The sequence below is a fragment of the Tenebrio molitor genome, chromosome 5, assembly GCF_963966145.1.
Source record: "Tenebrio molitor chromosome 5, icTenMoli1.1, whole genome shotgun sequence".
Classification (NCBI taxonomy): Eukaryota; Metazoa; Arthropoda; class Insecta; order Coleoptera; family Tenebrionidae; genus Tenebrio; species Tenebrio molitor.
In genome coordinates, this window is record NC_091050.1 from 21,581,500 (window position 1) to 21,597,952 (window position 16,453).

At 34.1% G+C, this 16,453-nt stretch overlaps 1 protein-coding gene across 1 annotated transcript in view; it reads right to left on the bottom strand.

The window, feature by feature from the left end:
* The window catches only part of LOC138130162 (uncharacterized), a 306,106-nt gene that overhangs the window by 104,536 nt on the left and 185,117 nt on the right, over nt 1-16,453 (bottom strand). Inside the window, exon 3 of the mRNA XM_069046556.1 lies at nt 15,722-15,779. Coding sequence (XP_068902657.1) covers nt 15,722-15,774 — 53 coding nt within the window. The 5' untranslated portion in view covers nt 15,775-15,779. The remainder of the gene's footprint in view (nt 1-15,721; nt 15,780-16,453) is intronic.

Consider the following 16,453-nt stretch of genomic DNA (forward strand, 5'->3'; position numbering starts at 1 on the left):
AGAAAAAAATATTTCTTACAAAAAAGAAAAAGCAAGAAAAGGTGTTGAAATTCACAATGTGTACTAAAAAAATATTTTTTTGTTCGACCCTGCCAGAATTTGAGAATTTTCTCCTATGTGAACGGATCTTGATAAATGTCACAACTTGTCAAAACGAAACGTCAAGCTAATTTTAAAGGTTTTAAGCTATTTGGAGCCTTTATTAAGGGACTCGTCGAACAAAAAAACGTTGTATTCAACTCGTTCGTGTGTAAATTGGGCCTTTTTTGGCACTCGTGGGCCTTTAAAACGCTCGTTTCAGTCGCGTTTTAAAATGGCCCACGCGTGCCAAAAAAGGCCCAATTTACAAACAAACTCGTCAAATAAACTACTATTTTGTGACATTTGTGAACTCAGTACTGTAATTTAAACATATGGGAATGTAAAAACTGAAAATTTGCATCCAGATATTGCGTCAAGAAACGAGCTGATTGTAAGATTTGTGGAGTGATTAATTATTGTTTGTAGAACTAAAACTTCAACCTTACAAACTCACTTAATAGCTAACCTAGCTGGTTAGCAGAAGGTCTAGCATTGAGCTTTCAAACTTGAAAATAATAGTTAATATGTAGTAACAAGTGGGATCGTACGCGTGTGAAGTTTGCACAACGAGGCTGTGTAATCAATCACATAAGTGAGACAATAACGTAGTGTCCCACGTGTTGCCTACAAAATATTATCTATAATGGCACAATTTTTTTTAAATCACACATTTTTGTTTGAATAAGCTAAATTGAAAGTGGTAACAGGCGGTGAAAATTTTCAAAGTGACACCTAAACCTTGGGAACCACATAAACAAATTTCAGCATCTGGTGTTAATTTGTACGATTGTAAAGATTATCGCACGCGTGCGGTAAATTAACTCATTATCTGTCTGAAATGGGCGGGGCAAATAGAATATGTCACACGACCATAGATAAAAACAATGACATGTAAATGTTTTAAATGGACTCTTTTTCTATTGTGACTGTAATTTACTGAGTATGAACATAATGACAACGAAATATTCGTAAAACTCATTAAATTATTTGATAAAACATGAATTTCACGAACCATAATATATCTTGGAGATTGGTGAGTTGCTAAAATGCAAGCGAATGTAAATCCAGTCTAATGAAATGGCATTAAGGGTTGGGATTTAGTAAAAAAAGGTTGTACCCTAGAATTAAATTAGAGAACGGAATACATCCCTAACTTCGTGAAAATATATGTGATGGAACGATCTTTAGAAATTGGAATCTCTTTTAAGCCTAAATGTACAAATTAGAGTAGATTTCATTCGGATAATTTCAACAACCAAAGGTATTAGACAGGGCCAATTTTTCATTTCTTTTCACAAAAATAAATATCTTGAAAGCAAAACCTAATATCTTCAAAAATAAATTTGAAGTTTTATTATAATTAAAAATGATGTTCTTCTAAAGAAACTTGAAGTTGATGTGTTTGTTATATAACGCAACACAAACACTGTTTATAAATATCAGCGGGTTCATTAATCATGAATGAATAATTACCAATCATCAGACCAAAAAACTCAACAGCAGAAGAGTATTATAAAAGTGTACCTACATCGTTGCAGGAGTGAAAAATAATAAAATCAAGCGACAGAAATTTCTGAGATCTGGATGTAATTTGCTCATATTTGGTCCCGTTAATTTTGTTTGCTTCTTTTAAAATAATGACGCAAACTTTTGAAGCAATATGATAAATATGCACCAGCTCTGCATTTGTATCTTGCCAACTTCATGAAGGCTAAGCACGCCCACTAGACTTGTGTTGCACTTATTTTGTCAAAGTAGAACCTGGTTTCTCTCTAATACAAAATTGATGACGCGGTTAATTAACTGCAACAGATATCCACCGGCGCTACTTAACAGAAAAATCTCATTCTCTTTTCACATATCCGGTCATGAAATTACTACATGCCAAGGAAGATTTATGATGTTCGTGTTACCAACGCAACTATAATAATTATTAGCAAAGTTGGAAACTTCTCAACTGTCGCTTTCATCGTCGTTAAACTGTATTTATTACAGTATCGAACTATTACGGTATATCGTTCGTGTTAATAAAATTTTCATTAACTGGGGTCTCGGAAATTTCGTTAGTCATTCGATAAATACTTAATAACCTAATACATTTCTGATAAAAATGGAAAAAGAGAGGCACGTTAAAAGTTTAATCAAAAACCTACTTTACCTTTTCACAGAATGGACAGGGGTGAAAGAAGGTTTCTTTAATTTTTAATAATTCGGCTGAAAAGTTATTTATTAGTGGAACTGAAAATGGAACATGAATGGCAGGCCCAAACCGTCCCTCAAGTTTCCGCTCCATTTTGATTAAATGCAACAAATACGGGAACGCTAATATTCCCAAGTTGTCCGTTCTGTTTGGGCTAAGTTTACAGGCATTGATACGATGAAGGGTCTTTGGAGGGCTGTCAAAACGTTTCGTAAGTACCCCAACTAGGTCACATTTCGATGACAAAAACTGACACAAAAAGCCGATGGTTTGCTCCTAAAACTATTCCTACCGAAATTAATTGGCTTTACTGTACGGAATTTTCGGATCAATGAACATAAATCAAATTAATGCACCAGGTGTTAAAATACACTCCCTCTTGGTCTCATGAAATTATAAAAAGTTAATTGCGATCAGTCTATCTACAAAATAATTTTTCTAAAATAATTTCTTTATTAAGGAAGAGAATGCAGAATTTAATAATTATTCCAAAATTAGTGAAGGTGGACTTAGTAAGTTGAACCTGTAGGTAACAATTAAAAAAAAATAGAAATCAATAAAAATGTCAATCTTAAAAATTAATTACACGTGACAAAAAATAACAGTCGAAATTGAAATGTGTGTTTAAAAAATCTAGGAGCATAATTAATTTACCTACAGTTGCACAATCTATTTAACTTCTTCTATTTTTGGCGTTCTTAGAGGAAGTAATGTATCTGTTTTTTAATATGGCACTCTTCCAAATTTTACTGTAAATTTGTACATAAGTACATCGTTATTTGGTTTCTCCAAAACAAACAAACATGTGAGCTTCATTCATTAGTTTATTCGTTAACAATGTGCAAAGGTCCGATTATGTTCTTTGTTTTTCATAAGTAAAAAGATACATATTTCCACAAGAAACATTAATTTCACAATTCGTGTTCAACAATTCGAAATTAGAATAATACAAAGAAGAAAAGAAAATCATCGTTTCTTAAATTTTTACATTTATTTTGAAAAACTGATCTATTTTTGTCATATTTGAGTTTGTTAGGAAACAAAATATATATCTGCTAATATCTTTTATTCGATACCTCCCTAGAAAGTGAGTCTGTATCCATAGTTACCAGTACATGAAGGTTTCTCTTTCGTTCACTTCACTTTCGCTCATCATTTTTCACTCGATGTCTTTCACTTACTCGTAAATTTTTCCAAGTGGTGTGATAGATATCTACATACTTCGTTCAGCTAGTCGGGTCATGGGTAGTTTCTAAGAAATTATTGAATAAGCTACCGATTATCGTAACATATTTGTAAGTGAACAAATATCTACATAAGTTGCGTCTGCCTCGTTGAAAATAGAAGTTCACAACTTTTTTTTTCTAATACATATTATCTGCAAATTATTTTTCAAAATTCTATATAACGATTGTATTTGTCAAAGCAATTGATATTTTAGAAAGTATATTGCTTTGAAATCGAAAAGAGAGAACACATCTTGAAATATCATTCTTCAAATTACATTTTCGTACCTCCTTACTTATATTGTTATTATTTTTAATGAATGTATTGGAGAGATTCGCTGTTGAGATTTTATAAATTTTGTTCGCCTTTTTCCGTCATCAAGATAAGCTCTTTCTGCTTTTTAAATCTCCCTAAGATATTCTATTGATTATTTCCTTCATACATATAAAAAGCCGTAGTTGCTATGGTTTTTCTGCCTTTTATATCGGTTAAATTTGAAACGTCAAAATTTAATCGGGTAAATATCTATGTATCAAAATTTAATCGCTTCTTTATAAAATCTATTTGTTCATAATAATTCAGGAAATAATCATTCCGAATACCCCGCGTGCATGAAAATAACCTGAATAAATTTTGACGTTTATTGTCGCAACGTTTTGCTTAAAGAAATATTTCTCGTAAATTTTCCACCCAAAAAATTTTGTTGCTTGGAAAATTTACTCGACATATTTCTAAGCAAAACATTTTGACAAAACGTCAAAATTTCATCGGTTATTTTCATGCACTTGGGATATTACTGTTACTATTATTTCTTCTATAATTACTTTGTAATTAGTCAAGAGATAACACCTCATGAACTTCCGACTACGCCTGGTGTTCCACAGGGCACAGTTTTTAACATATTTGGAAATGATGCATCCCTTACAGTTAAAAATAATTTGGTACTGACTACATATAATACAACGACTCTTAGTAAGGCATATTCGTGACAGATTATAAACGAATTATTAGAATATTAGATAATTAAAAAGGCAAAGAATTGATTTTATTCCAATTGTCTAGTTTAAAAACTTGATAAATAAGTAAAAGTGATTTCACTTTGCATAAAACTAAAAATGAAAGTGGGCAACGTACTTGATTCTTAAAAAATTCTTCGCTGCAGTTGGCATCAAAATGTACAAAATAAGAACAAAAATAAAAGATTTTTGCTCTTCGGAGAAAGGCTATTTATTTCTTGTTGTAATTATCTTTATTTTCCTTAAAAATACAAATAAAAACAACAAGCTAAGTTTCTGACTTAATTTTTACTTTTTAAAAGAATCGTATTGTGTTATAGAATCTAAAATTTTTGTGCCAATTTGTCTCCAACTTTCCTGCTCACATGCACAAAACTTTATCCAACAATTTAGACACATATACCCAACACATTCAATTTCGACTATTGGGAATTAATTTGAAAGACTACAAATTTTCACAAAAAATACACTAAGTAACGTCTGCTTCGTTGCACAATCGAGAGAATGATTCTTCAATAAGATAAAGTTGATGCATTGACTCGTTTAAAGAACAAGTTCACCCCGTTTTCTTGTAAAATCCGCTGTGGAATGCCATATTTCACTTCCAATTATTTTTCGAAAGCTCAGATAAAAACAGCGTTCAAACAATGTTCCCATTTTTCTTTCACTGCGACTGTTACGCTGCAACGACTAAGCAAGATAGAAGGATAGATAAGAAGACAGATTCTACGACAATCATAAATCTTGAATTAATTTCAAATAGTGCACAGACAAATTTACTACACTAATCTTTGCACAACTACAGTTGTCACGTTGGTGCCGGGTTTGCCTTCCTTACACCAAAGCGAAATAACGATTTTCTCGGAAAATTATACTCGCTAATGATAAATTCCTGTATTTCCCGAAGCAAAAATTTAAAAATTCTTATTTCAATTCGTGCAAGTGCTCTCGGGGACGGACCAATTTTCTCGGCTCACTTTAAAACCAATTCAAATGATAGTAAAACAGAAAGCTCGCCTTGAATAACTACACCAATCTGGATCTGGTTTAGATTGTCTGGAAAAGATAACACTGGACCGACCGCGAAATGTAAAGGTGCATACATCTGCTCACATTAAATAAGGATAATCTGAGGAGCGGTGTTTTCCAGTAATTAATTATCTTCATAGACGACATGAATATTCCACGACATAAACTTAGCCAGATAAGGTGGGTATTAGGGACGCTTATTCAAACAAACTGCCGTCAGAATCGGCCTGTTTACGGAACCAAAACACCGACTATGGTCTGCATTGTGCGATACCAGCGCACTATATAACTTCATCGGAGTTGGTGAGTTGAATCGATGTGAAAGGGAATAAGTAGATGCGCGGTTAATAATTCCAGCCAGCGCTAACGACCCTAATTGGGGGTTGCTAATAAATCCCACATGAGACTCAGTTGTTGGTTCGAGACAACGCAATTCGCACCAGATGGAGCTCGCGGAAAGTTACATTGTTAACGACTCCATAAAAAAGGATAATAAAGCGGACTTGTATACAAAAATTTGATACATTAGACGCAAAGTAAATGAAATGACTCGCGTTGGACGAGTACACGACCCACCAAGAAAAATTTCAAGACTGTGGAATGACCATTTAAAAACTCAAGATAAGTAGTAAAATAAGATCGTCCTCCTTTGACAGTTGTCACTGTTGATACATCAGTGCAGTTCAATTTTTTTTAAACATATTTATTACTCCTATTTTACTTATTAGGTCGGTAGCTGGATGGCGTTGATATCTTAAAGCTTACCAGATATTATTGGATCGGCAGATCCCAGTTTTTTTTAAACCTTTTCTTGAAAATATTTCTAATTCTATTATAAAATAAGTGTTTCTCTGTTATGAATTAATGCAAAATGAATTTACAGAGAGAAAAACTGTAAGCACTGTCCACAATTCACATGGGGGTTGATGAGACCAGACAGGTAAGCCTTCCACCCTTGGCAATCCCCGCGAATATAGTCACGTACTTGCTACATAACATGAATACTTTATAAGCAGCGAAAGTACTCCGTGAAGGACGCAACAAATTTCAATTTCGTGAGAAAACAACCCGACGACATCATCCACCTCAAGACACTCATCGAATTACACAGATATGCATATTCCGACTCGTAAAACAACTAGGGGTGCAACCTCGTACAAAATAACGCTACAGCAATGGACTAAAAACAGTTCCGTGCGGTGTAAAATTTACCAAACCATTACCGATTTTACGAGCTCCGAGCAAATTCATGCAAGTTATTGGGCGCGAGATGAGTTAATTATGGCCCTAAATAACAGCCGCTGGTGGTATAAAGTGAGAGTTGAGATCAATACTACGCGTCCTGTAGGACTTTCACTATCCTAAGGGAGTCATAAAAGCCGCGTTTACAAGGAGTCACACCGTGTCTTCCTCACGACTTATTATCCCGCAACCATCAAAACGCAACTTAACTAACTTGGGGTTTAGTGCCCCCGGCAACGTATTCTAATGAATGCATATTATTTCACAATCAAAGGGGGTAATTTAGGGCTAACCGAAAAAATTTACAAAATCATTTAAACTAGCAGATAACCCACGAAGAATTTTTCAACGTGGTTGAATACAAATTATTCACTACTAGCAATTGCGAACATTTTGATTTTAAAAGTAATTGCTGAAAAATTAGCAATAACTTTGTTACAAAGTTGATTAGTGAATTTGTGACATTTTGAAATATATTCGGTTGATAATTCACCAACTGTATTAAATTTCATGGAGAATGAAACAATCATGGATTTTCAGAAATTTTCTGTTTTTAGGGTGAAATGAAATAGGAAACTGAATCTCATAAAAATACAAATAAATTCATTAGCAATAATTATCGATGCCAGAAAATAGAGCGTTCAGTTGGAATCTATTATCCTAGAATTGCAAAACATAACAAGAGCTGCCAATATCGCTTTTTTGTGTGGTAAATCAACCAATTCATATTTTCTGACACAAAATATTAATGTCGGATTCCATTGTTCCACTCAATACTAAAAATAAAATTATGTATATATTTTTTAAACTAAAATATTTATTTGTGTATTAATAAGGTCAAAAAGTGCATCTTTTTCGTAAGGGTCTGAGTTTCCTGGCCGAGGCACAGCCGAGGCTTGAAAACAGGCGAGGACAAAAGACACTTTTTGGCAGAGGTGCACATTAATTTTTTAGACGACCGCACAAACTACAAAGCAAAAGACATCATTGGAAAAATTACAAATTTATTTTGTATCTATCTTTTTCCAATAGATATATTTATACATATTAAATTTGCAATTATTACATAATTTACGGTGACATAGCAATTATCGGTTTTGTCGGTTTCGTTGATAACTTACTAAACAAACCAACAGATGGCGCCACGGTCAGCGTCCGAAAAAGAGTTACTTTTCGTCCGCTTGTGAGTACGTAAAATTACCGTTTTCCTTAAGGGTGCCTAAAAATAAGTTTTTGTAAAGGATTTTTCAAAAGTTAAAAGTGGTTTAAATCTCTTTTAAAATCATTGAAACAAAAGACTTTGCATAATACATACATATATGCAAAAATACTAATTCAGTTCTTTGTCCAGTCACTGAATTTTATTTTTAAAATCAAAAAGAAATCACTTAATGAGCGAATCAGATCTAACCAAATCAATTGCGGAATATTTACAATAGTGCTGCAAAGAACGATATTTATTAAACCTAATTTGCAGAACATCAACCGATAGAAACAGACATCAGAGATCTAAAAGTTATTGTAATGATCAAAAAGACCCAAATTTAAAAGCTACATGTTGGTCAATACGTAGAAAATTCACCTACCAATGTAAAAGCTCGCAACTCATTTGCAACATTAATTAAAACGTTATTTCTGCTATTAAACTGGATCTAGCAGACGAATAAAAAGAATGGTGATTGTAATTTAGATTGTGGAAAATTTAAATGTAATAACTTTTCGATTGCACTTGCACAATTGTCGTCCTTATACCAATTTGAAACAGTATATTCGCCAATTCATCAGTTTTATTTGCCAATAAATCCACGCCGCTCTATCTCCGCAGAAACACGAGGTTAAAGGGGGGCGTCTAAAAACTAAGTAATGCACAGAAAAATTATCATAATACAATTTTCTTTCTCGCATCGGCGGGAAATGTTCTGCCAGAACAGGAAATAATATTCGGGGAAACTCGTCTCGTAAAAATGTACGTCTGCATTTGCCATCTCTATTTAATACATTCGAACGTCAAGATTGAGTCATGGCGACTTAAAAATACAAAAATTTCCCCAAGAAAAATTCGTATATCTCTTGATTGCTGTTATAACAGCGAATATTCAGTTTATATTACCATAAACGGTGACTAAATTGGCGCCAGAACACTTGATTTTCCCCCATGTGCCCTATCATCCACCGAAAGCGAAATTTCATTATCCCAAAGCTTGGGATGTATTCTTCGGGAATCGTATAAAAAACGAACGGAAAATGCCAGGGAAATATTTGCGGCAACGGATTAAAAATAAATACTGTCAACACTATAACAAGCTTGTTAACAGAAAGTTTACAGAAACGTTTTAATTCTATAAAACTAATTATCACAGGTTACAGGTTGGGGTTGTAAGGAGGATGTTCTAAAGATTTTACTCCAAAATCGGTCAAAAAGTTCTTTGTTCTTTAATTAGTATCGACCAAGGCGTTGTCATGATGCGAAACAGTTTAATTTCCAAATATTGACTTTCGTTGAAATCGTATCACCTTCAAGCTTTGCTTCAAATGAATTGTGTATTTCAGTAAGAGGAATAATGATTAAAATGGAAAAAATTAATTAGTCGAGACACCTCTGTTACGCCTAATTACTCAACTGTCTTCCCATCACATTCCAGCTCCCTTCGATTGGGGCCAAATCGGGAGATCGATCAGACCACGGAAAGATGTCAAAGTTAGTCTCTTCCAGGAACTGTATTGTAGCCCTTGTCGCATGAAGGGGCGCATTATCATGTTGCAAAATGGGGTTTAGTAACCTTTGAAGGTTAGGAAGAACCATAGGTTGTAGCATATTGTCACTTAAGTTGATTAGTATGAAGACTAAAGGTGAACTATCACCGTGGTATATTGCACTTTATATCATAACTCCTTGCGTCAGGGCACTATGGTGATCCTCATCCTCCTTCGGTCATCGGGGGTTCACGACGTAATTTTTGATAATCTGTTAAATGGTGAAGAATGCAACGGCCCCTAGGCAATGGTGTAAGAATATGTTACCAGAGGTCATGCCAAGCCCAAGATGCTGCTAATAATTCAACTGACATGTTCAATCATGCTTCGAACTGCAACTATATTTCTTTCAGTCACCGTGGAAAGAGTTATTTCAAATTTAAATTAATTGTATACCCTTTTGCGATGACGTCATTATCTAAAGTCCATTCAAAAATTAAAAAACCACCACCTGTTGCTTTAGGTTGGTAAAATTAAAAAAACCCTAGGTAGATATTTTTTCATACTATGTTGGTGACTGTAAATTATGACATTTATTTGATTCAAAATAAAATTCAATTGCTTTGAATCTCGTTCATATTGTTTTGTTAGCAGCACGTTTCATTTATTTATTGATTCTTATTATTTTTACTTAAACATGCCCAGAAAAACAAGACACTTAATAAACATTTAACCTCAAAATTACAAGTCTCACCAAATTTTACACTAGACAGGGTTGCCGATAGTAATTATCGAGGAAAATGCGACGTTGGTGGTTTTTTGATTTTTGAATGGACTTTAGTAACTTCACGTATGTTTGAGCTAGGATCAGAAATAAATTTGAATTGATCATAAATAACTATAATGTTTCAAATTGGTTGACAATTGCTTCGAAAGGTTATGTTTGTAATCAATGTAATAAGTGAAAGAAATTAAAAATTGTCAAATTGACAGGAGCATAAAATAACCTCAAAGTGACCATCAATAAATAAACGTGCCTTTTTTTTTGTTTTTTTTTTCTGTTTCTGTCGTTTCAATAAAGAGAAAGCGAGGAAGGAAATAGTAACGTCACCTCAAAAGGGTAAAAATTGGACTATACCAGCTGTAAATAGTCCTCCCGGAAACTACCGGAATGATTGTGGCAACGCTGTATGTCATTATAATAATTGTTCACTGTCATAATTTTAGTTTAAATCCATCAACGAGATAAATTTACAAGATTTAGAAAATGTTAGAATTAATGACAACTCAACAAAAACGATTTCGATAACTGCCGATTCCTGAAAAATGGTAGGTATAAGTGGTCATCTTACAGAGAGCTGTGAAATGTGAAGAAATTCGTTCATTATCCGTTTTGCATCGATCTATCAAAATCTGTTTCACCAAGCTCTAGAAGAAGTTACCAGAAAATATAAATGGTGAATTATTTCTATAGGGCAAAAAAATATAGTCCATTTGACTAGAAGCTTCCAGAAAAAAAAACAGCTTTCGCCAGAGCCATCGCTACTAGTTGACCATCATAACGTACGTTTTGATATCAACATTCTTATCCAATCCACGAAAAAACATCAATGATGGATAAGTTTGTTCACACTCGAGAAGAAAAAAAGACTCGTAAACTATTTATCGGGTGTTTTTTTTTATTTCACCTCATAGTTGAAGAATCGATTGTGAATGCACTATACGGATTACGGATCACGGAACAGTTGTTTAAATCTTACGTTTTTACACGAGTGCTGCGTTTACAATCGCCTCTTCAACGCCTACTACGAGGTGAAATTTAAAAAATACCCTATATACAGGGCAAGTCACATAAGGGTTATTTCTGAATTTATTTTGTACGCAACCAAAAATACTAATTACGCTGACCACTTGATATATATATATATAATGTGATTTAATTTAGTAATCAACGTAGGTATGTAATTTGGTTAAAAATGTCAAAATGACAGTTGATGAATTTAATTTTTGATTTCATTAATCAGAACAGGATAACGTCCAAGTAGGCGTTGAAGAGTCGATTGTGAACGCACCTCGGATTGTAGATTACGGATCAGCTGTTTAAATCTAACCTCACTTTTTGCGTTGTTTGTGTTTTCAATTTATTAGGCGAGCAGATTTTAGTCCAATATAGCAAGTCTTTTACAGTAGTACATATTAAGTAAAAAAAAAACAAGCTAAAAGACAATGAGAATTTCACTCACTTTGAACACCTCGTGTGACATAATTTCGAGACAGGATAATAAACAAACTAGCAGAAGCTGGAATATTCTTTTCTGATTGATCTCTTGTAACCGAAACGTCAAAAATACATTATATTGTTATTTACCTTAAAAATAATTACCATTAATTTATTTCTGTTAATAATGATATTTAATTAGTCTATTTTCAAAAGCTGTGCTATATTTAAGTTAATCAATGTTTTACTTTATAATTACATACTCGTACATCATTATGAATCATTAATTAAATACAAATTCTAATTATAAAAGGAAAAGGATGTCTATAGTGGTATAGTAGATTTTTATCTACGAAACGTGACGTGACTAAAAGTGTGAATTTATTTTTACGATTATCTCATTTTCTAATCGGTCAAAAAACAAATCGTACGTGTGGAACATTGATTAACAACCTGTAAAAAATTAAGTGCTTTTCCAAGAAAATAGGACAGTGACAGAACGACTTTTATTTTGAAAATGAAATAGATGTGCAAGAAATAGTCTAACTAACAAATCATAAAATACGAAACATAGTGGTGGTAATGCTTTAGGGCAATCTAAATATAATGAGATAATAATTTGAAATCTTGAAAAAAAATCACCAAAATTAGATGACTTTTATTATCAAAGAATGCATTCTTTATTTTGCAAGCTACAATCCAATACTGTACTGTCGGTCTGGTTTCAATCTTGTCCGGCAAAGCCCCCACCTATCTTCGAAAAGTCGCAACACAAAGTTCCCCTTTAAGACCACGTTGCATAATCTCTTGCAAATCCTTGGTCATTTAGCGTTCGCCTGACCACCCTGCAATCTAGAGGCGGCTGCACACTCCATCAAAATTAAATCCTACTTATTGGGTTTAGCGGGCAATATTTTGACATGCTGGTGGTACAACTATAAGGGCGGATTTATAAACGTGCGTCGTCCTTTAATCCCTGATTATGTTTACCGCCAGCAGCGTCTTTGTTCGCTAGGTGCAAACTAAACAAGGATCGTGTTTGTGCGGACAGTTCGCGCCATCTGCCGGCCCTCATACCCATGCAAATTTTCGGAGGATTTCCGGTATTATTGCAGGAAGGGATCACTAACTCTCCTCCGAAAGCAGATGTGAGTCCTGGAGTTTGGACAAATCTGCCTCGGCAAAAATTCCACTATATCACACGATCCTTTGAGTTCTAGTTCGTTCGCATATTCACGGACGAAATATCCCTGAATGGACAGTTTGAAAATGATTTCCCCCAAATTAAAAATGTACGTTGAGGGTAGTTATAAACTGTGACTGGGGAAAAAATAAGATGTTTTTATGAGTCGGAAAGGTAAGGAAAACAATGCCGGAGCAGGATTATGTCAAGGTGGTGAGTTTACGGTCCAAGGTGAATGTTTATGACAGCATATAAAATCGAGTTGGTAAGTCGGTCACGCTAACGAGAGATAAAAACTGACATGTCTGCAAATATATTGAGTTACTCATAAATGAATCACTTCGGTAACAGTTAATTGATTGAGGGCAAAGCAGGAAAAAAGTGCTAAAGGTTAACAAATGCTGTTCTATAATTGTCAATACGTGGAGTTTTTGTGACTTGTAAAAAATTACATGATTCTAAATAATGCAATTTATGTACGCTTGTAAAATTGAAAATAAGGTACTGACACTGTTAGAATAAAATATTTGAAAACATAATACAAATGATTTTAGTCCACCGAGTAGAAAATGTAAAGATCTCTTTCAGTGCTCACTAGATTTTGATAACTTTTAAAACTCGTCGTGAATGTTCTTCTTAGTGCTATGCAAAAAATATATGCATTTTTGTATTCACAAATTTAATACCCTAAACGTTAATCGAAAATCGAAAAAAATCTTCTACACTTTTGCCAAAGAATTTTCCTGAAGAAATTTTAGACCACTTTGTTTTTTAGAAAATGATGTCTACCAAAATTCAATGTTCCCATCCCCACTTAATCACATATTTGCAAATTTATTATTTATAAAGGATTCACCGCAAGTAGTAAAACTTTTCGGCACGTAATAACACGCTTGTTCAAATTTTAATAAAACTATGCAATAGTATATCTTTCGTTAATTTTGTTCCTGGCAATAGGATGGTGTGATTGGACAGATGCAGTTGGTGAAATAACAAAAATAATGATAACGCTTTTACAATAATATTTCTTTGTGTTTTAGACATGCTATCCCACAGGGAATTATTGAAAATTTACAAGAGGATTCTAGGTGAGCCATGTTCTTAAAATACTAATTTTTTCACAGCTAAGAGAAAAAGTTAGTTTCTAAGATAGAGTCATGATAGAAACAAAAATGTATTCCCTAGGTATGCAATTTTTCAAAAAAATCCCTAGTTTTTTTGAAACAAACAACAATTAAATATTAATGTTATAATTTCAAAATTGAAACCGCAGCATTTCAGTACTTTCATTAGGTCTTTCCCCAAAAAAGTCTTCGATAACCATCTTTTATCTTTAAGCGGTCGAAAATCGCGCCTTTGTGTATTTCCATAGAAACAGTTAGTGGCATTTTTTTCTGAGCGGAGTAGAAATACTTCGAGTCCTAGGAGTAGAAGGGTTCACAGGCGGCTCGACCGAGTCAAATATAAGCATTTGAAGCATTAGTCAAAAATATTTCAAAAGCATTTCAACTAAAATGTATTCATTAAATAACACTTTTATTCTAATTAGTTGAAATAAAGATGCTAATGATGTTTACGTCAAAACCAGACAGACAAGAGACAGACAGACAAAAAAAAACGTTCCAGTAACGCTAAATGAATTCCTTTCTGTTATATTTTTCGATAAAAAATAGATATTAGTTAGATGATGCTATTCTACATTTTTATACGTTACAAATTAGTACGAGTTAATTAGTTATTGATCAACATAAAAGCTTCATTTTCAGTTTTTTTTTTGTATCGAAAGAATAGTCAACAGATTTAATCTTCTAGATGTCAAAATTTAATAAGGCGGTTTAGAATGTAAATAGAGTAGCGTAATTAAGTTAAAAAAACTAAATGTCACAGTTGCAAGCAGTTATTTATTTTCACTGCATTTTGTCTGTTATTTTTTCCAGAAAATATCTCGAGGGTGAGAGAACATTTTTTATTCAACCTGTATGCTAGACACTTTGAAATTCAAATCGTGTTATCCATTTCTCACACCAAACGAAACACATGAATGCCTTCATCAGCTGATAAAATGATGGTTACACTTTCTTAGAATGCCGCCTGAATACCGAAAATTGCTTAATAAAGTGGGACACACCACACAAACTCCCTCTCAAACGGAACTAAAAAGTGCAGAATTCTGCACAAAATCGACTACATACTTCTGACAATTCTTCATTTTAAAGCAATTAGCAGGTCAGGAGTACGTACAAAGTAATAAAACGGCGGTGAACGACAAGCGACGGTATATTTAGACGAAATCTGTTTGTCTACATGAAATGCACGAAATAAAAGCAAGCTGAACAATTCCGGGTGTAAATTTAGAAAGGCCCCACTTTCGGATTTCTCCGCGGACATATTAGGGGAAAAAACTTTCCGGTCCACCTGACACGAGACTCGCCCCCGTTTAATTAAATCCAGACTGAAAAATGCGGTTTATGTGCTGGTCAGGGCTTGCAATCTGGTGTGCTCCGGTACCTGGCTCAAAAATCAAATCCAATCGCGAATTCTTAGAGAGATTATTTGCGCAAAAATTCCCTTTCTCCCGGTTTTGAAGAGACAATCAGTGGGGGCGAATCCTTGATCTGATCAATATTCATCAACTTTCCCTCGATATCCGCCACCAGGTTTATGGCATATCTGCCATATATTCGTACGTGTCCACAATTGGCACGCAATTGATTCGAATAATTCATCGAATTGACGCCGGCTTGTAATATTGAATAACACGGATGTTTCACCAATAAATTAAATAGCATCGGGGGTTGTTTTACGATGAAGAGATTCAAAAAAAAACTTACTCGGCATTTCCATGGCTCGTTCCCCTTCTCAGCGCCATGCCAGCTCGTGCCATTCCACCTGAAACAAATTGCAGTTTCCCAAATGAAAAAATACAGAATTAAGCCTCTTAATGCGTCATTAAAAAATAAAAATTTTAATTACATCGGCGGGCCCCCTAAATCGAGATTTCAATTATTTAATCAAATTAAATTTAACTCGATCGTTTACCTGTGCCTCGGTGCAGCGCGAGAAGAGTTCTCGCGAAAAATGCAACCGAGGGCGCTACGTCGCTTTAATTAAATTAATATTTACGAGCGCTCAGTGGAAAGTTAGTGAGGATAGAGGAATGAAATTAATAAAGCGTGGAATAAATGTTTACGTCTGCATGGGAGCATCAAGCGACCGTGAACTTTGGCAAAAATGGAAATACATTAAGCGACGCTTTCCAGAGAAACTGTGTTGAGAGGAACGAAAGTAACACATTCGGCTAATGCGATTTCTTAAATCAAATCATATTGTCTGGAAAGTTTTGGCAAAATTGAAAATGGAAGCTGTACTGTGGGATTATTCCGGTGAAACCGGTCCAAGTTCGTCGCGGCGCTCCGGATTATGAAAGAAAATATACAAGGGCGAGGAAAGGTCCGATAATTGACGATATCGTCCCGGAGTGAATAAACGTCCGCGGTGGATTCGAATAGAATTTAAAGTAGATTACATTGATTTATTCAAGGTATAAAATTGTTATTAGGACG